Below are 27,565 nucleotides of genomic sequence, written 5' to 3' on the forward strand. Positions count from 1 at the left end.
CTAACAGTGTGTCACGTCCTTCAGCAAGGAACCTTCCCCACAACCCCGCTCCTCAGTCTTTCTCAGGGACCCGGTGAGAAGACATGGCCACCTCGTAGGCTCTAAACCACTGCCCTATGTCATCCTTTCTAAAATACTCCTTTACTACATCTTTGGGGATGTACACCTTGGACTCTACCTGCACTGGTGGAGTGCTGCCACCAGAAGGAGCGGCGTCCAAACTTTTCGCCTTCAGCTCCAACTCCTTCAATCTTATATCATGATCCATTTGGCGTTGTTGTGCCTCCAGGGCCAACTTCTGCTTCTCCATTTCCATTTGTCCTGCCAACTTTGCCATCTCCATTGCATGAGCCCTGTCGGCTGCCCTGTCTGCCAGCTCCTCTGGCGACCGGACTCTGCTGGGCTCCTCAAGGTTGTCGGGTGGAACGATGTCCCCCGCATTCCGTGGGTCTCTTGACTCCTTCCAGGCTCTCAGCGCCTTGGCGTACTGGGTCCTCCTCTTGAATCCAGCATGGGGAACTCGGAATTTTACACTGTAGCCTTTCAATTGCTCTATCGTGTAGCCTTCCAGTCTCTCCCAATCCACCTCATCTATTCCGGAAATCACAGAGAGTGCTCTTCCAGCGGAGAGTGAGCCAGGCATGGTTGCAGTAATGGCAGATGTCTCAACAAAGTTCAACAAATAAAAACCTGTGGCTGCGTTATTTGGTCTGCTCTCACTATCTGGTGATTAATAATTCACTGTATGCAAATTACAAGTGCCAATCCGAAATCCCAGCCGCTGCCAACAATGTTAGAGTCGGGGATCTCTGGTTGGCGCAAAGTTGCCCTTGTGTCAAGCAGGAACCCTCTCCTCCACGTCAGGGCGCAGGATAACCCCTTGCGAATGACCCTTGCTCACCCTCTAGGTGCGTGGCGTGAGCAGCCAAGGCGATTCCTCAGGCGTTGTTGGTTAAGCACTTACAATCACACACACAGTAAATACATCACTCCCCCCAGAAACGGACACCAGACTTGGATATATATAAAAACACGCTTCTTTATGTAAAAATAAGTATATATATCTCAGCAGACTTATCACAAGACCAATAACGTTTTCGCTATGCCACCAGGTTGTAAAGCAGGCAAATGTTCTTTGTTCGCAGCTTCAAATGGATACTTTGTAGTCTCTTGCAAATGTTACTTGTGGTTCCAGTACTTACAGAGATCGGCTCCTGCGAACGGGGAAATAAGGCGTTGCGGGCCCCGAGCCCGATACTGGAACTTCTTTCGTGAGGTAGAGAGCCGGCACAGGTCGGTGCGGCTCTCAGCTTGAGAAGTGTCTTGGGTCCTCGATCAGCGGGTGTGGGCAGCAGGCAGGCGCGGCCAGCGACCCTTAGCACGGCGGTGCAGGGGGGGTCTCCACAGCGGGGGCGGCGCGGCCTGAGAGGTCCGGGGATAGCGAAGCGGGGTCACAGGGCACAGCCAGTGCAGCTGGATGACCCGGCGTAGATCACAGTCGTCGGACGGCTTCCGGCGGGAGGGGTGATAGCGCGTTCAGCGTGCTCCAGTGGCAGGTGGTGACAGGGGTGCAGGCGGCCTAGCCCGGGGACAGAGAGCGGCTCCAGACGGAGCGGGGCTCTCACGGGGTTGCGGCAGGCGAGCTCCTGAGTGTCACGACCCTAGGAGGGGCGGTGAGGGGCGCAGTCTCTTTTCCAGCGGGATGCACACACGGCTCGAATCGGAGGACGAGCAAAAGCACAGAGAACCCACTGGTCCTGGGGTTCAGTTCAGGGGGCAAGCTCAGATCAAGCCCTTGGAGAATGTTCAAGCACAAAGTAGCAAAGTCTTTTCAGTAGTCTCTTCCTCTCCTTTCTCAGCAAGGCAAGCAGCAGGCCAGCTCCTCCAGCGTCTTCTTCTCCTTCTAGTCGGGCAGAGGTTCTTTGTGGTAAACAGGATTCTGATTCTTAGGAGCCAGGCTCCTACTTTTATACCATGATTCTTTTGTTCTTTAGCGCCAGGGGGCCTAGGCCTGGCTCAGTCCAGTTCTGGAGCACTTTGTTATGGTGACTCTGCTCTTTCCTTTCAGCAGCAGGGCAGAGACATCAGCCGCCCCACAGGGGGTGGCGCCGGCTTTGTGGTGGCAGAGCACAGGTCTATTCAAGAGTCAAGGTGTACTCCTCCCACCCATCCTGGTGTCATCTCCCTACCCACCACCTGGCAGCCAACCTGTCTCTGGGGATTCCCCAACCCTGCTCCTTACTGTTGCTGGGCAGAACACACACACACACACCAGAGGCGGACTGAGATGGTCAGGTCAGTAAATACTAACTTTCTAAAAGTAGTATTTACAAACCCAGGATATTAAAATAAACTTGACTACAAGAAGTATTTTATTATTCTGAGTTCAGGCATACTAAACTTGACACTCTACCATGCTCTCTGAGTCCACTGGGGTCACAGCGTTGGCGTGATCCCAGCAGCCCATTCTGGCCTATGGAGAGCAGGTAGCCTTCAATAGTGAAAAACGGAAAGGGCTGTAATTCACTACTAAGACATGCCACACACATCAGGGCATGTCCTACCTTATGCCTACAATGCACCCTGCCCTTGGGCCTACCAGAGGGGTGGCTAATATGTAGGTAAGGGAAGGTTTAGGGACTGGCAAGTGGGGGCACTTGCGCAGTCAGCGCGACGGTCCGGGACCACGCACAGGGTCTGCGGTGGCAGACCCTAGACACATTTTACAAAGCCGCTTTCTGTGGGTGGCGCAACCAGCGCTGCAAGCCCACCAGCAGCATTGGCATTCACAAGCCCTGGCACCCCTGGTGCACTCTACTGGGGACTGACAGTGAATCCAATAAACCAATCATGAACATCAATTACAGGTACACTTTACGTAGGGAGCACTTGCACTGCGGCACGGATTAGCCGTGGCGCAGTGCCCTGAGCGGACAACACCAGCAAAACAATCGAGGCACACCATCAAAAAGTGGAAGGGAAACTCACGTCAAGGTGCCAGGTCTAACACCAGCCCTCCAAACTTAAAGAGTAACTGTGAGCTGCAACAAGAATGTACAGTCATAAATCCATAAAGGACACTACAGCAGGTCCATAGAAGCAATATCTCACAGTGTTCTATCCTTCAGGGCACTACGGCACATCAAGAACCCACTAGCACTGGGGGAGAAGTTGGAAACTGGAGTCCAGGATGAGAGCCAATTTCGTCCAGGAATACAGGTCAGGAGTGGGAGCATGCCAAGGCTCCTGACAGAGTTCAACAGATGCGCTGGCCCTCCTTCATGTATCCAAAGTTACCCCCCAGCTCATATTGCATGTGCAGGAAGTTAACTGCAGGAGGAATTCTGACATTAGTGGATAAACCACCAAATCTTGAGTTGCCACATTATCACTCCACCTTTGACACTAACAGCAGCCAGTCTACTGACCCATTCCTGCAGACATGCTGGTACAAATCCAACATGGTAAGTCTTCCAAAAGTTAGAAACACAAGAATTTAGACTGATCCTCTAGTATTCTCCAAAGGAGACAACAGCTTATTCTGTGCTCAGAACCTCATAAACAGCCCGGCCACAGGACGCAAATAGAAGAACTGGTCCACTGGCACTCCCAAGGTGGGCAGCAGCATCCTCTTTCTCACCGCCTTTGGCACCTTTAGCCACAGGTTGGAAGTTCCACGGAGATAAGAAGAATTCAAAGGCAGGGTCTAGACACTTTTAGCACTGTAGGCGAGTAGGAACCCCAGACAGAATTAGGACGCAGACGTACCACAACAGAGCTAGAAACCATTTCCACCACTCTTTAGGCAGGCAGATATTCTCCACAATGCAAACGTCAGGGGAGTGTTCGCTCCTTTCCAAGTGGTCTGGTTAAAAGCCATCTTTGGCACTTGCAAAGGTAAACTAGACATGTATTGTTGATGAACTCTTGCCAGTGCTAACAAGCTCCCCATCCGTGTTTTTCAGCACTGCGATGAGTTTTGCTTGCGTAAACTGCTTTTAGCATTGCTCTAAAAATGCAGGATTCTTAAAAGTCATAGAATCATCTTTATACTGTACTTGTTTCTTCTGAACCCTTAGTCTAGTCTACGTAATTGTCTAATCATCTCACTCATCCTACAGACACATCCCTTACTTTTACAGTTAGAACTGTGGACTTCCGTAACTCGTCCATACTATCAGATATCCTTACATTGACAATGGGGGCCTTGCAGTAGGCGCAGCGCGGTAAGAACAGCTCCTCGTGGTCCTTCTGGCAGTATGGCGCACCATCACGCTCAAAAAATGGCTGGGGTCCAATCTCCTGGTGACAGTGGGCACAGGTGAAGTGTTCAGGGTGCCAGGTCTTGCCCAGTGCAGTGATTATCTGCAAAAAGAAAGGTTGAAGGAAATTAGGAGAAAGAATTTCCATGAAATAAAGCAAAAGGATTTCCCAAAAATTGCACCTTTTAATGTTTAGTCCAAGAATAATTGCCAGTCCCTGAAAGTAACACTTGGATGAGGCTCAGATCTAAACCAGTTTAGTCTCCACAAAACAGAAAGCAGGAGATAGGGATACATACAGAGGTGTACATAATAGAGTGAAAGGAGAGAAAGTGAAAGATGTAAAGAAGACTGATATGGTGAGACAAGAAAGGGCATAATGGAATAGCTAAGAGCCGAAAGAGGTTGCTGGGTGGAAGAACAGTTTGATGAGGCTGCCTTATCCCCTGGTGGAACACGTGGCTCAGCTGCACATGGCGGAGCACGGGCATATTGGTATGAACCATATGGCATCCAAACACTAATGCACGTCTGGCCATCAATGGACAAAGCAAAAGCACTAGTCAGTTTACAGCTCCAAAGACACATTCCCAAAGAACATCACAGAGATTGTAACTTTTAAAAGAGTATCCCTACCATCAATCTCAAAGCCCCTGCAAACATGACCACATCTAGCTCTGGTAGAGGCAGCCGGGGCCATGCAGATGGTCGGTGAGTGAAATGAAGACACATTCAATAGCAAAGCGAGGGGGAAGCTGGTGATAAGTTGCATGACCAGTTCACCTCGATTCTATAAGGAGGTGGAATTAGGATGCAATCTACTAGAAAAAGCAGGAGAGGAGTTGTGGAAAGAAGCGGGGCAAGGATGAGAATAATATAGAATCAAGCTAAACACAAACCTAGAGATGAGTAAGCTGGACTGAGTGACTGTCTAGGAGCCACAGGCTTTCACCAAGACCATGGACAATGCAGATAGAAATGGGAAATGCAGATTGGCGATCTGCAAACACAAATGACAGCTTATGAGAACGTGGGAAAAGTCCCAGAAGAAGCACTGCAAGAAGAGGAACATGGAATACACATTGTAACAACCAGCCTCACACCACAAGTAATGGGGGCCATTGTTGAGTTTCGAAATATGGAGGTACAAAAACAAGTTAATGAGCTATCGAGAGTAAATAGGATCAGAATCTCAGACGCTCCCAAGAACATGGAAAATGTCAGGCTTACCTGACTGTATTCGGCCCGCAAAACAAAAAAACATCCCTACGGCACCAAACCTCATCATATCACCCAATACACTTTATTGTTGTGTCAGAAATCTAACAGATCAGTTCATCATGATAAACCTGAGCCTTGAAACAATGAAGCAAAAAATGGTCCCCACCCACTATAAAAAATACCTCAAAGAAAAAGCACCACTAGGAAATCAAACACTGATCCCTAGGTGAGTTGACAAAGACCCAAAAAATAAGAAATTGGAGGGATCCTTCCATATAAAGCTGAGTTGTGGTTCACTGAACGAGTCAGCTGGCCAGAAGGAAAGACATGAGAGGAGTATCTGGAAAAAAATACTCAGAGACTGATTTACACAGGGCCTCAGGCATTTGTGGAGTTGGACCCACAGTCATGGGGGAGTCTCCGCACTCGCGGCGGCGGACCCGCAGTCATAGGGGAGTCTCCGCACTCGCGGCGGTGGACCCATAGTCATGGGGGAGACTTTGCACTTGCGGAGGTGGACCCGCAGTCGTGGGGGAGTCTCCGCACTCCGCAATGAGAATTGTCATTGAGGAGATCCTGCCCCGGGTGCGGAGACTCCCCATGTCTGCAGGACTTCCACCACGAGTGCTGAGGCTCTTTGTGAATTAGGCCCTGGGAGTGGCAAAAGGGAACACTAAATGCCATTTTCAAGATCACTGCCGCACTGGAGTGTCAATTTTGTTTGATGCTCCATGGCACACAGTGCTGGCCCATTTCTACAAGGTCACGCAAAGCCACCCTGCAAGGCTTTTCATGGCCTTGTAGATAAGGTGTAAGGCCATGCAGCACAGGTTTCTGCATTCCCTTACAATGCGGCAAGGAGGCATGCCATGGGTGTTGCTGTGGGTGTTCCCACGCAACACACATGGATTTTGACACTGACAAGATTTACAACATAGCGTGAATCTGAGGCAGCGCCGAGTTGGCGATGCAGCGCGCGCAAGGTAAATTGTTTTATTTATTTAATTACTTACCATACTCCTGTCCGTCGTATGTCGGACTCCACTAACCCCCCACTCTGGCCTTCTCCTGCCCCCCACACCCCTCACAGCACTTCCTCGCGAGCCGCCTCTGCACTGAATGGATTAAAATCAATCAATCCAATAGGAGGCAGTTTTCTGATTTGATGAACCTCACCAGAAGCTGCACTCCACATCTGGCCACTAGAAATAATACCCTTCTTATAATACACAACCAGAGAAGATTGAAAGCCAGAATTGCCCGTTTGCAATGCAGGCAAAAAGACTATCCGCCATCAACAGCTGAAGAAATGATGCTGTTTCTCTCATGAGACCACTATGAACAGATGAGTTCATGAATGGCGGAATAACTCAGTAGAGTTTGGAAACTGACAGCCACGAGCCAGGGTGCTGAAATAGAAGGAACAGAGAGATGAGTCCAACTAAAAGGCATGGAATATTAGAGAACTTGCAGTCTCTTTGATTCTTTCTAACCACCAATAGATTGGTTAGTTAATTTGATTTGGATACATTTATTCCTTTAGGGCAAAATACACCAAAAATGGCTTCGTAGCACTAGGAATCGGTCGGAGAAGGTCAAAGAGAAGCTGTAGCAAAGTTAGGAAGAAAAACAAGATTGGTACCAAAGCAAAAATAGTTTTTTGGCCCGAAAGACAGAACTCTATTGTGCGCCACTGCATTGCTCTGTGTGCACTGAAAATATGGTCACAATCATGCTGATTTGTAAAGTCCTGACTGCAGAATCCTCTATTGTCTGCAGTTTGCCAGGAGCATAGACCAACACACTGGGGTAGAGAATATTACAATAATCAGACATGGAGAAGGCACAGGGGAATGGATGCTAACATGTAGATATCTAGGATAAAAGAAGGAAGAGACAGAAATGAAAACAGAAACTACCAACCAAGTTATTCCGTGCATTCAGTGACAACCCCTGATTTTGAAATGACTGCAGTCTATTTTACCTAGGGCCCTGGATGGCACCAGTCACCCCTGCTGGATGGCCCCAGGATGCTGTCTCATCTTGCCCTGGGAGAGCTCTGCCCTGAAGGCATTCAGCTGGAAGCAAACATGGATCACCCATTGCATGAACAGTATACAGATTGTCACACATGGGTTGAAGCTGGGGGCCTGTTTCACCTAGACAAAGGGCTAGCTGTGAGTTATCAGCATAAGTTAACACAAAACACCTATACAACCTTCTCCGCCCACTGCGTGCCCTCACATACATGTTTAAGAGCAAGGATACAGAGACAACCCCAGGGGAACACAAACCTGTCTCAGAGTGAAATGTTGGGAGTGGGATAGAAGCTTTTGACTTTCAAGTACCACTTTAACAGTGTGTCAGTGACACCGACTTCCATAGTTTCCAGATCAAGATTGTGTGGTTGATTGTGTCATTTGTGCCGGAGAGGTCCAAAGGGATGACCCCTACCCACAAATTCCTCATCTTAAATAGTTCTGAGCTCACCTATGACAAGGGCCATCTCTGTCCCCATGCTAGGACAAAGTAGAGCTGCCATCAGTCTAGAACATCTGCACCTTCTAGGAACTCTAAGATAGGTTTTGTTGCAACATTTTCTAGAAGATTCCCAGAGCAGTAACTAATTTATCGTGGAGTTTTGTAAAGCATTACGTGTAAATGGTAGATTAGTTCAGTGTGCTACAGTTGGCTATATGCGTACACATTAAAGAAAATCCAGAGAGGGATGGAATCTATTCGGATGGGTGGTAGCTACCTGCAATGTTCTTCCATCAACACCCTTGAGTTTGTACAGCATGCAGCCAATGGCAACTCTAAATAGTTCTAGTTTCAAGAATATCCTGAACTTCGTGTGATTGTGTTCAGATGTTAAGTTGTGGTTTTAGGGTAACTCACTTTCTTGTTCTGTGAACTCTCAGTTATATTCCTCCATGATTCCTCCTCTTGAAGGTTCATAAAATGATCAGATGCCGAATGAAGGTTTCTAAAAGGTGTATTTTGAGGTGCCAGTTCCGTAAGATCCCCTGTGCTTTAAGGAATAATATTGTGTTTATTGTGGTGCCACCACTTTTCTAGTCTGACTTTTCTGGCTCTAAAACTCTGTGCGCTTTACCACTGCTATAAAGTAGGAAAGCGCCTGTGCCCCCTTCCCTTCCCCCCCGCAAAATAAAAAATCTGCTTTGAAACTGGAACTCGCTGTTCGGCCTATAAGGTAACTAAAATGGTCCTATGAAAGAAAAGGTTAAATGTTATATATCTAATTCTACATCTCCACCTCAAAAAATGCCAGCCAAATCATTCAAAGTTACTTCCTACTTCATTTTCAAAATCTGATTTAATGGTGAAAGCACATTTAAGACAACTAGGGCAGAAAAGTAATTTTTGAAAATTGTATTTTAGGTTGCCTGATCCAGAACTGGCATAAAGACAGTTATGCCACTCTTCACACCTCCAGAGGTGACATACACATCCTTAGGTGGGAGTGTTAACGACCCTCCCTCAGAAGGAAGTGGCTGCCACTGAGCTCAAGAAGAACAGGGTGGTGTTAACTGCTGACCACGTAGCAGGGATGTGCTACATGTGCGTAGGAAAGAACAGAGAGCAGAACAAAGGATTGTCACTGGATTACTTTTTTTGACTTGCTGACGCCAGAGATATCCTCTAGTATTAATTCCCAGAGCCCTCCTAGAAAGCTCCTATCACAATAGAGGCGGTTAAGAAAAAACTGTTGACCATCTCAGTTGGGAGGAGAGCTCATTAGAATAGAGGTGTGGCTTAGCAGCTTGAGATAGGGCTACCTGATAGCATCTGTGTTTTGTCAACTTGAAACAGGGGCTCATGTGTAATTTTATAGTAAGGTAAAGAGGAAGTGCTGCAGGTGAGGGACTGTGAGAAAATAGGTTGGTTTAGGTGATAACATTTCTCTAATCACCGACTAGTGCACAGGATAATTCTGGCACTTCAACTGTTGCCTCCTCGCAACATTCCTGGACCTTAGAGACTCCACCTGAAGAACGCCCTGCTGGAAAAAGACTCATGAGTACTGGTGGAAAAAGAATGCTCATTCAAGAACTCCTGCTGGCACCCAAGGAAAAGACCTTCTCTCCAAGTGTCAAATGGTTATCTTCCTGCATTTCTGCTTGCAGAACACAAAAAGCAGATGGTCTACTGACTACAGAATGGTCCACCTGACCACAGAGAAATATAACCTACAGGAGGCCTGGCTGGAGAGAGACCTGGTGCCTAGAAACTTGGCTAGGGGCATGAGTGTGTTTGTGCAGGAAGGAACATCTTCCTGCACAAAAACAATCATGAGAGGCGCTTTCCTCATTTTATGTGTGCTGCAAAATGCAGGAAAGAGGAAAAAAGAGAATTGTAAACATTTATCCTGGTTACACCTGCTCTAGAGAGGCACAAGGTTTTGGCGCTGCCCCAGGTTTAAGAGATGTTGAACACCCACAGCAACACCCATGGAACTCCTCTTTCATGCAGAGTTAGGCAAGGCAGTGACTTCTGCTGCCTTGCCTCACTCCATATCTACAAGGTCATGAAAAGCCACGCAGGGTGGCTTTTACGTGGGCTTATAGATATTGCTAAAACCCTGTGCGCCGCCAGAACATCACTAAAAGTGGGGTTTTGGCAATGCACAAGTCTTGTAAATATGCCCCCATGGTTTTGTGTCAAAAGGCATGAGTGTTAGCATGGGAATGCCAAATGTGCCACCCATGTAATGCCCCCTTGGTGCTAAGTAACGCAAAGCAGTGCTTCTTGCCCCTTCGCGTTACTTTTTGAGCACTTTCCAGCACAAAACAAGCTTTGCCCTGAAAATTAAATTAGGAAAGAAACATTTTCACTGGTTACCGTCACTTTTGTGATGCTAACCCTGCACAAAATGTTTATAAATCTACACATTAGTGTGTTCTTAAAAGTGTTCCACAGGATCGACAAAGAACCCAGTAAAGGATCATCCAAAAAAAGATTCACAGAGTAATCATCCTACAGAACAATGAGAGCCAAAAATCAGAACAAAAATGTAACTGACTTGGCAATGAACACGAACAAAAGTCAGGAAACAAATGCATTATGAAAGATCCTTCTCAAGTCCAAACCTCCTCATATATAATTTAGGTAGAAAAGGATGTCACTGTGTAGAAAATCTGTCTATTCCTCATAGTCACCCCAGATTTCTTGCCTTTGTCTTGAACCTATTTTTGCTGGCATTAGAACTCAGCGCCTTGAGACCCTCACGGTGAGTAGCGCGCTATATAAACCCTGATTGATTGATTGATTAATTGAACTCTATGCACTTTACCCATGCTAAATAGGAGTAAAGTACCTGTGCCTTCCCTTTAAATTGGCTTATCTCTGATTGACCTATTTTCCCTATCATTTACAAGTTTATGGGTTACAAAATGCATACAGGGCTGGAACTTAAATGCCACCTCTGGGCTGCAACACCCATTGCGCCATCTACAGGGCATGGCTTGCAAAACATGGCTTCAGGCCTACCTTGTAGCCTGACTGCAGCAGCCTAACAACCTGCTGTTAAACCTGTCAAAATAACTCTTTAGATAGACTTGAAACTCAGCATTTAAATAAAAACAATTCACTCCTAAGTACACCTTGTTGCCCACAAGGTAAGGTGCCTGTGTCGTGATGGAATTCTTGTGCATCATTCCTGTGGTGTAAGAGAATTCCACACATGCCGTGTTGGATTGGAATGAGGGGAGATTGACGTGGGGAGTCAAGGTGGATGGTTGCTCCAGTCGCTCCTGCATGGATGCAGGGTTTTATTATATGAGAATTTCATGCAAAATTGGGGTATTCGATTGGTTTCAAAATAAAAGAGAACTTAAGTCAGATGCTGTACCCTGTATACATAAACCAAGGGGTTATACCTATGACCTTAAGAGATGAGGTTGTTAAGAAACTTGATAAGTTACGAGATGCAGGTGCGATTAAACAGATAGAATCCTCGAATGGGTAGATCCATTGGTTGTAGCATGATGAGCTAATGGGAAGTTGAAATTATGTATAGACTTGAGAGATCTAAACATAAACATACCGGTAGATCAATTTCCCCTACCAAAGAACAATGTGATGTTGTCCATGACTAAGGGTGTTAAATGGTTCTCTACTATTGATCTCACTGCAATTTATCACCAAGTCCTGTAAAATCCAGGCAATAGGAGTCTGACGACGTTTGTCAACCCTTTTGGGTGTTTTAGATTTGTAAGAGTGCCATTTGGTATAGAGTCTGCAGTTGCATTTTATCAAAGATTAATGCATATGATATTTAAGGATGTTAAAATGCATTTTACTTTCAGGATGATATACTTATAATGGGTAAACCAAATCTGAGCATGATGTCGATCAAGTGTTACATATCTTGGAACTAAAAGGACTTACAGCTGAGTAAAGTAAATGTACATTTGCGAAAAACAGTGTACCATATTTGGGTGATGAGGTAATTGAAGACGGTATTAAGCCTAAAAAAGAGTTATTAGAAGCCATAAAAGAGGCTCCAACACCCAGGAGCAAGGATGATGTTAGAGCATTTTTAATCCTCACAGAATTCTATTAATAATGTGTCAAAGACTTTGCATGTAAAGCCTATCACATGAAGCAACTATTTAAAATTAGAAACAAATTTGAGTTGATGAAGAATTGTGAGTCAGCGTTTGAGACATTGAAAGTAGACATATGCAATGCTTTACCCTGCAAAAGTTGTACTCTAAATTGCCGAGCGTAGGTACCACTGATGCCAGTGGTAGAGGAATAGGTGCTGTGTTAACGCAAATAGACACGTGTAATAAAGAATGTCCAATAGCCTTTGCCGGAATGAATTTTTAAAGAATAAACACTTTCTAGTGTCTAAAAACAGAAAGCACCAACTTGGGACATCTTGTCACGCTAGACCAGTGCAAAGTCAAAGTGTAAGGCCGACCATGCTGGAGCAGGGGTCGGATACAGTGAGCGGTGGGTCCCGGTCAAGTTTTTACTTCTGACTGAGGGCCAGATTTACATCTCAGAGGACAGGTTACTCTGTCACCATAATGGATATCCCATCCGTATTTCAGTGGACTGGATAGCCATCACCATTGCGACGGAGTAACCCATCAACCAAGAACTAAATTATGCCCTTAATCACTTTTTTAGAGGTTTTTCTTAGGCTCCTCTTCAGGCCGGGTTTCAAGTCGACAACGGTGGCTTGGCTCAGCGCGATGCCTTGGTCAACTCCTGGAAGTCTCGATGACTAAAAGCTCTGGAGCTTCAGAGTGCAAACTTGAAACTCAGGCCGATTCGCCGTTCGATGTCGCTGGCTTGACTCTCATCGACAGATTGGTTTCCTTATGGAGCTTTTTACCAAAAATTCTCCAATCTGCTGCAAACTTCTGAATCTTCTTCCAGAAGGTCTTTTTCAAGATTCAAAAGTGTCCACAACACCAGTCCAATGTTCCAGAAGCGCTGAGTTGCTCCTTGGGATGATTAGACTACATTTCCCTGACTACACCTGGACAAATCCTTTAAAGTCCAGTTGAAGGTGGTCAGCTGGTTTCTTCTTGCTGGAGATGATGCAGGTGGAGCTTTTTTAATCTGTTGCCTTCAGGGAGTCCACTCCTTCCACTTTCAAAGGAAGGCAAAGTCCTTTTTAGGTTAAAGACCAAAGTGTGAAGCAGGTGCAGTCCATATGAGTGCAGTCCTCTCTTGTGAAGTCCAAGGGTCCAGTAAGGCAGCCCTTCTTCTTCATGTAGTCTTAAAACAGGGATCTGAGTTGCTGGGCAGCTCTCTCATACGTATGCATACTTCCGGGATGACAAGCAGGTATGACAGCTTTCTCCAAAGTGTCGTATATTCTTGTTCCAGAAAGCACTATTCTTTAAAAACCAAAATGGAGAAACTTTCTCCTGGAGGTTAAGATCTGGCTAATCCAACCCACTGGCATGGCCAACGTTCCCTAATGTTCCCTAACACCCCCCTTACAGCTCCTCTTCAATTTAATTACTGGGGCTCCTGTCTTCCTGGGGGTGCAGGATGTGGGGGTAAGCTTGTGTCCTGCCCTAACTGTCATTCCATCTTTGAAGACCAATTTGCCTACTCCACCCCATCCTACCTTTTGCTCTGCAGCTGTAGATCTCCCACCAGGTGTCCTTTGTTACTATGCTGACCCTTGCACACCTTATCAGAGCAGTTTGGCTCAGCCTGTCAAGGGCTCGCCAATCAGGAGAAGCTGCTGGAAGGCTAGATTTTAGCACATCAGAAAAGCAAGTTCTATAACTTCATTTCTGTGATTGTTATAATGAATCTAACCTTGCCAAGTTGTTGGATTTATTGTAACTATCATTTTAATACTTTGAAGTATATTTTGAGCTTACTCCTATAAATAGTTATACTTTATTAAAGTATTCCCATGTTAGCCTCCAGCCCCTAATCACAATCCTCAATGCGACTGCCAGGCTCATCACAGGAACCAAACACTTCAACCACATCTCCCCAGCCCTCAAAAGTCTCACTTGGCTCCACATCGAAGGAAGGTGCATCTACAAAACAGCATGTATCACCCACAAAGCTCTCTATACAGCAACCCCCAAATATGTAGAATCTAAACTATTGCGATCAGGGTAAAGCGAGGCTCTGAGAAGCTCCAACTCGCTCCTCCTTATACCCCTATACTAAAAAGAAAATCTTCACAGACATGCTCCTTCTCTGGAAATGCCCCCAAAATCTGGAACTCACCCCCTAAGGAAGTAAGAGGCAACCCTTCCTTCTCCTGCTTCAAAAGAGACCTCAAGTCTCTACTACTCACTAGATCATGCAATTACTTACGCCTCCGAAAGACCCAACTGTCATGGTAAATTCCAGTCGGAATCTTTATCAGGCTAACTCAAAGTCTATCCTCCGCCCCAGCATCCAACTACTTTATTGATTTATTTTACTATGCTCTCACTATGTCTACTTTAATAATCGGTGCTCCTATATTTCTGTATACGACTTCATGCAATGCCTTTTTACCTCTCATGATGGACTTGTGTAAATGTATTCTCTAAACATGTAAAACACTCTGTTACCTTTGGGTCGAGCCAGCGCTATATAAAACTCAAATGAATAAAATATTCTATGGAGCCAATGTGCTACAATGGGGAAAAATAAATTGGCAGTTTTCCCCTCACCAGGCATATAAACATCTTTTCTAATGACCCTGCTTACAGTTACAAGGCACCCTACCTCTGGGGCACCTAGAGAAGACCTCAGGGGTGACTTATATATACAAATAAGGCAATTTAAGACTCTAGAAGTACCTTTAACTCCAAAGTCAAATATGCAAATAATTTACTTTTGAAAGCCGTCTGCAATACAGGGCAGCCTTTAAAATGGCAGCAGGCAACACAGCAATGCACACTTAAGTGCATTAAATCTACAGGTAGGTTGTCAGTACCAATTGTAATTATATCGAATTACCACGTAGTTTTGATCAGAGCACTGGCCCTGGGTCTGATTAGCAGAGCCCAGGGCACACTCACTGTCAGAAAACCAGCATCTATTAGAACATAGAAATATTGGGAGCTCCATTGAAAACAATGCAGTGCTTCGGGCTTCTAATGGCCGGTAAAAGCCCGGATCTCCAACATTCCAATGTTGTTTTTCACAGCTATTGCTTTGAACAAAGTCTTCACGGAGCCCAGGGGATTTCAATTCCCTCGGGCTCCGTGGGGTTTTTGTTTTACTTGTTAGAACATTCGGTCCTCTAGTGGGGGAATGTTCTAATAGCCTTAAAGCCATCTGTCGTTGGGCCATACCAGTCCAGTTCCCTTGTTAAAGACCCTTGTCGAATGATGTAGCCAGCTTTTAGTGGCTGAGATAGCCCGCTACAGCAGGCTATAAGGCTTTAGTAGTCAACATGAGGGCAAAAAATGTGAGGGGACACTGGAAAAAGCCCTGGCTTCTCACTGGGGCACTTGGCTGTTTGTACGTGTATAAGGGCTGCATGTGGGAAACTTCTGTTGTGCAGTGCTTTATCTGCCTTACATACTTCTGCCAAGGTCACTTCCTCTGGGAAGCTGACCCACCTCTACAGTAATATGACCCATTTTAAATTGAATCTTCCTCACAGATGTTTAATTTTCTTCCTCCCTTTTTAGTTTGGGTAGTGAGGTACATACCTCCTCCAGCCCTAACTTTGCTTGGGCTATACCTTGCTTACCCACAGAGGTTCTCCAACACTTGACCAACCCCACCATGACTAACACGGTCAGGGGACCTAGCTTACTTTTGGCTGTGGACTCTGCCTCCTATGCCCAGTACAGTTATGCCATGAAGGTCAGCACTCAGCAGAGTCTACTGACAGCTATCAGAATCCAGAACCACATCCTAAGCTCTCCACTAACAGGTAACAAAGCTGCTTTAGGGGCAACTGTGGGTTCTTAATACCTCTTCTGCTGTTCAGAGTTGGGGGGGCTACCACATCCTATGGCAGACACCCTTCTTCCATTTTCCCTTCTGTCAGTGCAGGAGCATCACCCTGCTGTTTGACAGCTGCCTGACTGCTCAGGACTTCCTTGTGGTCAGGAGAAGCACAGTGCCACATTTTGGTTTCTCCCTTACCGGGACAGAAGAACCTTGGCTCACTGGAACTCTCTTTAAAAGGGGCTTACCTATTCGCTTCTTTTTCCATTTTTTGGGGGACCCCAGTCTCCTAACTGTAGGGACTGGCTCATCAGTAATTTTGGGTTTGGGTGCTGCCTGGGCGACCGCCCCACTTGGGATTAGACCAACCTCTGGGAGGTCATTGTCCAGGATACAATCTAAATGGGGGTCAGAACAGACTTATACCAGACACAGGTAGGGGGACTAAGGCTGCAGGTTTGGTTGTGACCTCACCTGTGGCTACCCTGGCTCTTTCTGTTTCTCCTGGCACATGAAGGGCTGTGGACACCAAATGGTCACTCACTAGTGTATGACTGGTGCATGTGTCTCTCAGGCCAATGGCAAGGATCCTATTCACCTGAATGGAGTGGAAGTGCCTACTCCCACCTTCAAGGATCACCAGCTTATCCGTTGGGTCTGTCTCACAGCACAGTGCTATGAGGGCCTCCTCATCTGAGGAGTCCTTATCTACGACTACACTGGACAGCCCAGTGCTAATCACCTTCTTGGAACAGGCGGTATCACTCCTGAAGTGTTCTGACTGCTGACAGTCAAAGCACACCCTGTTGTCCAAGTGTTTTCCACCCAGGGTCCCCCTTCCTCTTCTTGTCAGATTTGAGGTGGGATCTACTCTCCTCCTTTTTTAGAGTTCTGGGGTACTGAGGGAGTCTCTGTGATGGGTTTACCACCTCCTCCTTTGGCTTGTGTGGGCCTAATCCTACCTTCTTGGAGTCTCTCCCCTGGTGCTGATTGAAAGCCTGGGTTCTCAACCACTCATCAGCTGTCTCCCTCCCCAGTTCCCTGGGACCAGACAGCTTAGAGAATACTAGATACTGGTATAACGTCTTGTACACAATGAGTAAGGATGTGCTCTTTAAGGAATACATTGTACAGACCCTTGTACATACTCACCTGGCTACCTTGAATCCAGCCCCCTAATGCCTTCACTGAGATGTCTACAATGTCCACCCAGGACTCTGTTTACTCTCTGGGTGTCCCTGAACTTCAGCCTGTAGTGCTCTGGGGTGAGACCAAATTTCCTGACTCTGCATTTTCTCATGTGGGAGTAGGATTCTGCCTCATCCCCTTCTAGGGTCAGGAGCCTATCACTCTCAGCTACAGGGATCAAATCCAACAGGAGTGAACCCAAGTATTTGGAGTGGAACATTCTCATTTTAAGGCCCCTTTCAAATGCAGTCAGCCATTTGTCAATGCAATTCCCCTCTACATACATGGGCTCTATCTCCTTGGGAAGCCTAGGATCAACCCCACCACCCATGGACATCTCAACATCGTCTTCATTTTCGCCGAAAGCATTTCTTTTCTCTACCTCCCTTGCCCACTTCTACTTAGCTAGGTCCAACTTCTTCTCCTCTATCACTATGTAGGCTAGCTGAGCCTCCAGCTCCCTTTCACTAAGGGACATCTCTTGGTTCTCTGTGGAGGAGCTCCCCCCCTTGAGTTGAACGTCTAGATCAGGTGCTAAAAGCAATGGACAAGTTAACATCATCCTCCTCCTGGAGGTTGTAAGAGGGGCCATCTTACCCCTTTCCTTCATTCCTGGAGATGTCACTGCCCAGGCCTTAAGGGACCTAATAATTTCTGCTTTAATAATTCCATTAACAGCAGGTAGTGCCTTGGCCCTACACTGTACTCTAATCTCAGCTGCAATGAGTTTAGTCTGGTATGCCAGATCATGTTCTATGGTAACCCTAGTTTTGGGTCAATAAACAACACCAATTAAACACAAGAACAATGTATAAATATCTAAAATTGACATAATTTTGTTCTAGGTCAATTTAGTGGATGTTTAAAGATCTTCAATTAAATACGGTATGGGGTGGTTTAAACACAGATACTACCTTCACCACTGATCATCAGATGATGGAATGTGGTTTATTAGTAGGGGTAAGTAGGTACCTAGCACTTGTAATAAGGCCAAAATCACAATATAAGGCCCAGTCAAGGTCTCAGTAAATTATCCCCTTGCTCAACCCTTGGTAGCTGGCTGTGAGCAGACAGGCTTAACTTAGGAGACAGGTATGTAAAGCATTTAAAAACACCAATACATTAAATAAGTAAGACACAACACACAATAAAAATCCAACACCAATTTATACAAATATGAAATATTTTAATGATCTAAATGACAACACAAATGTAAAAAATCCAATGTAGGCAACTGAAGATATGATTTTTTTTTTAAATAAACAATTTCTAGGGCCTAAAAACAGAAAACACCAATTCGGGGCATCTGGTCATGCTAGACCAGGACAAAGTCAAAGTTTCAAGTCGACCGCGATGGAACAGAGGTTGGATACAATGAGCGGTAGGCCCCAGTCAAGTTTTTACTTCTGACGTAGTCACTTTTTTGAAGCTTTTTCTCTCAACGTCCAGTGAGGCTCCTCTTCAGGCCGGGTTTTGAGTCAACGACAGAGGCTTGGCTCAGCGCAGTGCCTTTGTCAACTTCTGGAAGTCTCGTTGACGAGGAAAAGCTCTGGAGCTTCAAAGGGGCAAAACTGAATCTCAGGCCAAGTCGTGATTCAAATTCGCCAGCTTGACTCCCAGGCCATCAACGGGTCGGTCACCTTATGGAGCCTTGTACCAAATGTTTTGCCCTCAAAATGACAGCACACAACACAACACAGCAGCGCACACTTAAGTGCATCAAATCTACTGGTCCTTTAAACCTACATGGCCTACCATATACTAGGGACTTACAGGCAGGTTGTCAGTACTAATTGTAATTATACCTAATTACCATGTACTTTTAATCAGAGCACAGGCACTGGGTCTGGTTAGCAGAGCTCAGGGTACAATCAGAGTCAGAAAACCAGCATCTAGTGGTTAAAATGGGGGCAAAAAGTGGCCGATGTTGCAAAAAGCCCTGGTTTTGCAAAGAGGCATATGGCTGGGAACACATGAACACATGTACACACAACTGTGTACATGTGCAAGGGCTGCACGTGGGAAACTCTAGTTGTGCGCAGCCCAGTAACTGCGCACAAGCAGCCTTGAGCAGAGGGGACTCTATAAGATTGGATACTGGCCTGGAATAGACCTCATAATTTTAGTGTACACTCATAGGGAAAGTCAGAAAAGTAGAAATTAACAGTGCTTCACTCAGCTCCTGAGCAGGAAAGGAGTAGGGATGAAGGATCTGCATCAATCAGCTGTCACACTGTACCAGGGTTGGGCCAGCCCAAGCCCACTGAACAAAGGGGAAAGCCCAGAAGACAGCTGGAATCAACCTGGTAGGGAGCTTCCCTTTGAAGTCTTAGTGGGAACATCCCTGGTAGTGATGGAGCTGAGGCCCCCAGAGAGGATGTGACCAGTGACTCCTGGCTGATGCCATTTTGAAATGTCCCAGCAGGCTGTGCACAGGGACAGGGCGGAGGGGTGATGTGGCACCCCAGGATAGACCAGAGGTGACTCGCATCTGGAACCTTCTGCCCCTACTTGAAAGAGGGAGAGCTCTCTCTTGGTTGTGTTTTTCTGATGGACAGTGGGGCTGGAGGCAGCAGACACAGGTAACTGGAAAGAGGAACCCCCTGGCATCCAGTTGGACGAAGGGCTCTGACTACAGTGGGGCTCTCCCCAAGACAAGATGTTCCCCTTTCAACCCCTGAGGACTAGTAGGGGGAAAGGCTGGACTTCTGCGCCAAGGAGGAGAGAAGCGAGAAAGGCAGGTTCAGGGAGACAGTGGAACCAGGTCCCTGCAAAGGCATGAGGAAAGTAGTAGTCACCAGGAGCACAATTAGCTAAAGAACAACCAAAATGGCCCAACAGGGCCTGAGATATCAGCAGGAGAAGGATTTAATGTCTAACCCCCCAGCGTGACCTCTGAACGTATGGAGCTCCACTGCCAGAGAGTTTTATGTCCATGGGGTGGGCCGAGGCTCAGGGGCTACCACCAGGAGTGAATTGTGATTTTCCCGCAGTAAGTGGACCTTGGGGTTTCCCACTCCCCAGAGCTAAGAGGACCCAGGGACCTCAACCCCCACCTGGATTTCACAAATTGGGCGCCAGGGGCCCCAATTCTGGGCCTCCTGCAGCCCAAAGAAAAGGCCACAACTCGGGCCCGATGTTACCCAGGCCAGGGGAAGTGCAGCCACACCCCTCCCATGCTGTGGTATGCCTGCCCGCTCCCCGTGCACATGTCTGAGAGAAGAGGGTGGTCTCCACAACAAGAAGCACCCTCGCCGCAGGCGCAGAGAGAGACCTGCCAGCTCCCACAGCAGCACGGAGGAGTGCTGACCGCTCAGGGAGCCAGCCGGGGCAGCCAGAGGTGGGCCCCCTGGTCTGCTCCCCCAACAAAGGTGGCACACAGGAGATCTCTGGTGGGACCGAGCACCCCCAAAAAGTTAAGGGAAATAAAGTTCACGCCATACTGCGCAAGGCTGCTCGACTTCATCAAAGGAAGAGTCGAGGCCCCTAATAAAATATGCTCCCTCCCAGAGGAGCACCCCATTATGTCATGTGAGGATTGAAATTGACAAAACTTTTTCTACTGCTTGTGATGGCCCCATCAAGGCGGGGCCACCACCAACTACCTTATAAGGGTGTGGATGAGTTACAGGGGCGTCACAACTCCGCCCAAAGGGGCCCAAAGGATGTCAATAGAAGTACTGACCCTAAGTTTAGAGGGACCCAGAAAGGATGAACAACTTATGAATCTGTTCAAGTTTTTAAACATTCCAAGGCTAGTGCATGTGTGGTACAGTTGGGAGTGTAGCACCCTCTAGGGGCCAAGTCTATGGCTGCAGTTATTGCGGACTTAAGGTATCGAAAGGAAGGTACATATTGTACCGCGCCCTCTAATGGCTGTCTAAGGTTACTTATTGCGTGATTAAAATGTGATGCCCTCTTATTTAATGATTGCTTAAAAGCACACAGACACACATGAAGCTCATTTTTAAATGCTTTATTAATATAATCATGTTTGGAAATAATTACTCATCAAAGTGCATATGCTTTATGAACTTTAATAAGTGCATTTACACATTGTTATTATCAATTATTGCCTTTACACCTAAAATGTTGATGTTTTTGACATGTGGTTTGCTGATGTTGACCCTTTGACCAAGTCAATAGACTTATCTGATGTGTTGTTTTGACCCTTTAGAGGGTCAGAGCTGATTATGCAATGTTATCAAAGGTATTTCCACCAGTCTTATGTATATTTGTAAATTACTGAGTTGTACTGTGTGTAATAAATGTTGAAAAGAAAAAGCACAGACTGGACAATTATTTATTGAGGGCCTCATTTACAAAAAAATTACGCAGAGCTGCGCCGCAATCCATTTTGCTGCACCAAGCTGCGTCATTTTAAAAGCACAGGGATGCGCGTATTAACAACATTATGATGCATCCGTGTGCTTTCCCTAGATGGTGCACAATTGGCTGCCATGCACCAGTGCAGGCACCGTTGCATCATGTTACAAGGGTGCTTGCGTTGCGGGGATGATTGTTTTTGTGCAGGAAGGGACACTTTCCTGCACCAAAAACAAGAATTGATGGCATTTTTGTCTATCTATGCGTGCGGCATTCTGCAGCATGCATAGAAAGAGGAAAAAGCGAGGAGAAATAAAATAATTTCTCCTCGTTGAACCAGTCCTACGCCTCCACTGGGGAGACGTAGAATTCTGGCGCATTCCGAGCAGTACAAAACATTGTAAATCTGGGAATGTGTCAGGTTCCATGGATGTTGCATGGGAACCCCAACAGCAACACCCTGGAACTCCCCATTCACGCAGAGTAATGCGTGAAAGGGGCCCATATTTAGAAGGCCATGAAAAGTCATGCATGGTGATTTTCCGTGGCCTTTTAAATATAGGCAAGCCCCTTGCGCTGCCGGAGCGTCAAAAAAAGTGACACTCTAGCGGTGCAATGGGCTTGCAAATCAGGCCCTGAGAGTTATCATTGCATGCCCGTGATTGGTGATTACTAGCTTACACCACCTCCCTTGAATAGGCCTTGGACTGCTCTGCTCCGCTACCCTGAGAGATTCAAGCACTACAATGGGGTGTTTGGTTTCCAGTGGAGGGCGAATGTGGACCCACTACTTGCGCAGGGCACAAAATAATGGCCAATTTCCGTTCACGCAGTGACCACAAATCCCTTAATAAAGTTTAGACTATGAAGAGATTGCACAATGCATCTCCACGTCTTGAACATATCAATAAGATTATTGTATTACAATAACACTGTGCAGTGTACACCTGGTATAAGAAACAGTGTAGCAGATGTATGAGTTGCTTGCCTCTGTCTTTGTAGTGTGAACCTGATAATGACCTAAAGAAGCACTGTGTAGCAAATGTGGCAAAAGACTTCAATGGTATTTCAGAGTAGAGCGGTTAGATGTACAAACCAAAGACCAGGTGTTGAGTGATGTGAGCAGAATTATTGTTGATGGCTGGCTGGTTAGAAGAACTTAGAAAAAGTTTATTGCCATTTTGGGAACTTACAGCACAGTAGAAAAGGGGGTCCCAGTAGATCAACTCTTGAAAACACACACAATTAAATAACAGTGTAGGAAAGTGGGTTTCTGTGGCAGCAACCCCCCCCCCACTTTTTGCCAGACTACCGATACACTTTGACTTGATGTGCCCTGGGTCCCTGCCAATCAGGTTCCCAGGGCCTGTATTCTTACCCCATAAACTAACCCAATTGGCATCTCTGGCCCCATGTCAGCCCCTGGTAAATGGTACCACAGAGAAGGCCTGCAGCACTTATTGTGCCACCTTTAGAGGTCCTGTACCCTGACACTCACACACTGCCTTGGCAGGTTGCGTGTCTTGGTGCAGAACAAAGAGTCGACATGGCAAACATGTGTGCCATGCCCACAAACCACTGCCCTGGCATACATCAGTCACCCCTCTAGCCGGGTGCCCTATGCCAGTGGTGAGTGTGCAGGTGCATGAGCCCTGTACCCACCCCTCCAGTACCCAGGTCCATTCCTGGGCACTGTAAGTGCAGTGCTGCCATTAAGAGTATATGGTACTGGGAGGTTGTCATTACGAACTCCACAGCACCATAATGGCTACACTGAAAGCTGGGAAGTTTGGGATCAAACTTCTCAGCACATTAAACCCACACTGATACCAGTGTGGGATTTAATGTAAAATGTGCCACATTGGGCATCTTAAAGATGGCCCCTCAACTAGACCAACTTCTAGTGACCCGACTGAGTGGCTGCCTAGGCTGCCACCAACAGACATGTTTCTGGACCACTGGGCTGAGTGCTGCTGCTCTCAGGGGACTGAAACAATGCACATCCTGGGACCAGGTGCCAAGTCTCCTTCCCCAGGATGGGCAGGGTTCATGAAGGAGAGGCTTCAAAGGCATGCCGCTTTTAGTGTGCCTCTCCTGACCATTTGCTGCTTTCAGCAACTGGTTCCCACTGGTTCTACCTCCCACTTTGGGCAGGAGAACCCGCGGGAAAAACAGGTAAGGAAGAGAGGTGTGCCCACCTCTGCCAACTTCACCCCTAAGGCGGGGGAGGCGAGGTGAAGCACAACCTCAAGTCCCCGCCATCTTGAGGATAGGGGGACCCAGCCAACCAGGGACAGGCTCCTGCCCACCTCCAACTGGAAAGTGGCAGAATAGGGGGTGTACCCCAGGGAAGGGACCCATTGGTCCCTGCCCATTCACCTACCTGTAACGCCCCTAAATTTTGTATTTAGGGGGCACCCTGAACTTTACTTCCTCAGATCCAGCCTGACAAGAAAAGAAGAAAAGAAGAAGGACGAAGAGCCGTGCAGAGCTAACAAGAAGACGACGCCAACTGACTTGGCCCCAGCCCTACCGGCCTGTCTCCCCTCGAACCAGCTCCTGCAAAACCCTGGTGTGACCTGCAGCCAGCAACCTCGAAAACCCCGGAGAACCTGTCTGCTTTCACTTCCAAGACTGAAATCTCCTGTGAACACCGGACTTGTTCAAACTGCAGCTTCTGGTGCCAGCCAGAGACTGAAAATCCAGCCCACTCTGCACCCACCGAATCCGGCCCGAGCTCGAGTGGAAAAATACCACGAGGAGGTCAACCCGGTGATCCTGACCCGAGATCTGGCGACCCCTGACCTGCCTCAAGCCTCCAGACGAGGCCTGCTGCCTCAATCCGGAGGATCCCCCTACCGTGACCAGAGCGGGTAAGAAAATCCAACGTCCCAAGGCACCACTGCCCCCGACGCCCCACGGCCTTGAGTGCCCAACTCGACGGTGCCTAACCAACCCTCGACATCCCAACTTATCCCTCGAAGTGGTGGTCGCAGCCAGAAGATCCTCGTCGCCTGCAGTGTTTCTTTGTCCCGGAGGTTCTCCATTGGAAACAACAGGGCACCCAACCTGAAAACAGCTCACTGCACCTGGCCGCCCTAGTGCCGCTGAGGGTGCACCTTTGGTGCTACTTTGGTCCCCAACTTGCCCTGAGCTGAACCCTAGGAGCTTTGCTCCCCCAATCCCATGGCCTGCCTGCTAGCAGCCACCAACCGGAGACCCCCTATCCTCAATAGGATAACATTGGGCTTAACACTCTGCACCCAGCCGCCCTAGTGCCGCTGAGGGTGCAACAACAGTGCATCACTGACCCTGGGGGACCCCTGAGTCTAACCCCAGAACCTTAACTCCGACAGTCGATTACCTACCTGCAAACCGATAACCTGTTTTTACTCCGTAGGATAACATTGACAATTTTCCTTCCAAAAAAACTACTTATTGTGGAGTTTTGAAAACTAAAAATATTCCTTAAAAATCGTTCAAATAACCAAAACATGTTTTCTCACCTGTTTGCAGGACATGTCCCAGTGCTGAATCTAGGCTTCCAGCACCGAGTTAGAAAAAGTAACGTAAAAGTAATTTACCTGCAATTTGTTGAAAAAGCCTATTCATTTCAATACACAGCTCCAAAGCGTTTCTAAGTGTGGAGTTTTGAAATCTGAATATATTCCTTAAAAATCGCACGAATAACAAAAACGCATTTACTCACCTGTTTCCAGGAAATGTCCCAGTGCTGAATCTAGGTATCCAAAACACACAATTGATGGTCAGAATGCAGAACAAATCAAACATTCACCCCCAGTCAAGAGATCTGGGTTAAATCCATCATTCATTTGCTCACCATGCCACCCCAGTTTAGACCTGGCCATATGCAAATCAGTCTTGACCCTGTGCCTCATGGGAACAGTCCAGCCTGAACTGCCAAGCCAGGTCCTCCCTAGACCGGAAACAAGCATCCTAGGACCAGTTTTGGGGTTTCACCCCTCTTCAGCCAGGATAGCTTGATTTCAGTAGCACAGTGAGCCCAGGACCCACGTCTGGGCATACCTGGCGCACTTAGAGCGAGAAAGCAAAAGACACACAATTGATGGACGGAATGCAGAACAAATCAAAACATTCACCCCCAGTCAAGAGATCTGGGTTAAATCCATCTTTTTTTTTCTCACCATGCCACCCAAGTTTAGACCTGGCCATATGCAAATCAGTCTTGACCCAGTGCCTCATGGGAACAGTCCAGCCCGAACTGCCAAGCCAGGTCCTCCCTGGACCGGAAACAAGCATCCTAGGACCGGTTTCAGGGTTTTACCCCTCTTCAGCCAGGATAGCTTGATTCCAGTAGCACAGTGAGCCCAGGACCCACGTCTGGGCATACCTGGTGCACTTAGGGTGAGAAAGCAAAAGACACACAATTGATGGACGGAATGCAGAACAAATCAAAACATTCACCCCCAGTCAAGAGATCTGGGTTAAATCCATCATTCTTTTGCTCACCATGCCACCCCAGTTTAGACCTGGCCATATGCAAATCAGTCTTGACCTTGTGCCTCATGGGAACAGTCCAGCCCGAACTGCCAAGCCAGGTCCTCCCTGGACCGGAAACAAGCATCCTAGGACCGGTTTCGGGGTTTCATTGCATATGGCCAGGTCTAAACTGGGGTGGTATGGTGAGCAAAAGAATGATGGATTCAACCCAGATCTCTTGACTGGGGGTGAATGTTTTGATTTGTCCTGCATTCCGTCCATCAATTGTGTGTCTTTTGAATCTAGGTATCCAGCACTGAGTTAGAAAAAGTAACGTAAAAGTAATTTACATGCAATTTGTTTAAAAAGCCTATACATTTCAATGGACTGTGTTTGCTGAGTGTTGCACTCTACTACATTATCTGTAAATCAACCCAAGTATAATTTCTACTGCATTTTCGAACTGTATTCAATCACGTAACTTAATACTGAAAAGTACTTAATGCTTACCTGCACCAGGCTTGCTTGTTTCTAAAAATAAAACAGCAGTATATTTTTTATACAAAAAAAAATTGACCTAGAGTTCAGTTATTGAGTGTGTGAATTCATTTGCTGACTGAGTATGAACATCAAATGCTTAACACTGTCCTCTGATACTGCCTTACTGCTCGACCTAGCTAACACAATTAGAGAGTAAGGTTCTATCTAACTTTAACCTCTGCCTACGTCTGGGGACACTTGGATTCTGTACACACTATACCTCATTTTGGTGTAGTATGTATAGAGCCAGTTTCTTACAAACAGGCATTGATTTACTTGTACTAAATATTTTAGTTCAATATTATTTAATCATATTGAACATCCTGAGACGTTCACACACCAGCAAATCATCAAGAAATGATGTACAATAAAAAGTGCCGCAAGCAAAAGGGGAAAAGGGGGAGAAGGTTGCGTGCATCAAGTGAGGGTTGGAAACGTGAGAGGGGAAGTAGTGACAATGTATCCATCACACCCTTGTTTAACAATAAAAAGCGGCTTATTCAGCCTAACAGTCGAATAACGACAAGTGCATAGCCATCGCTTGTATTATATTGGCACAGCAAAGAAGCACTGTTGGCCAAACTGTCATTAAAAGGTGACAAAGCCGACGTTTCGACCCCAATATTAAGTAGGCTGATTAGATCCTTACATATGGGTCTTCCTCAGTACTGGGTATGGGGCACTGTTTGCCACTCTCAAATGGGTAGTGGAAATAGTGGAGTTGGGCCCGTAGGCTTCAAAAGCAGAGAGCGGGACGATGGCACTTAACAGGTGATTAAGGACTCTCCCTTCTAGGTATCATTTCTTTGATCAGGGATTCGAATATTGGGCAAAGATGAACTTCAAGGTTCCAAGGTTCCTGATAAGGCGAACGGCAGTCACGACATTAATGAGCCCCAAGGGTGCTGTTAATCTTGCGGGTCAACGGTGCGTCCTTCTCTGCCGATGTTGGGAACTTAGACATGTATTATCTATTGAAAATGGTAAAGTGATGATGAACGGTAGAATCATTCCAACTGAAGCCTTAACATCTAAATTGCTAGATATTTGTCATGAAGGACATTTAGGCATTGTCAAGATTAAGATCAGAATGAAGGACTTGTATTGGTGGCCAGGATTGGATTTAGCCATTGAAAAAAAAGAGAGGAATAGTGTCCAGT

General features: G+C 46.7%; 1 protein-coding gene across 1 annotated transcript in view; it reads right to left on the minus strand.

Moving 5' to 3' along the window:
* The window catches only part of LPXN (leupaxin), a 294,439-nt gene that overhangs the window by 117,348 nt on the left and 149,526 nt on the right, over positions 1 to 27,565 (minus strand). Inside the window, exon 6 of the mRNA XM_085651802.1 lies at positions 4,192 to 4,365. Coding sequence (XP_085507928.1) covers positions 4,192 to 4,365 — 174 coding nt within the window. The remainder of the gene's footprint in view (positions 1 to 4,191; positions 4,366 to 27,565) is intronic.

The sequence above is a fragment of the Triturus cristatus genome, chromosome 4_1, assembly GCF_964204655.1.
Source record: "Triturus cristatus chromosome 4_1, aTriCri1.1, whole genome shotgun sequence".
Lineage (NCBI taxonomy): Eukaryota > Metazoa > Chordata > Amphibia > Caudata > Salamandridae > Triturus > Triturus cristatus.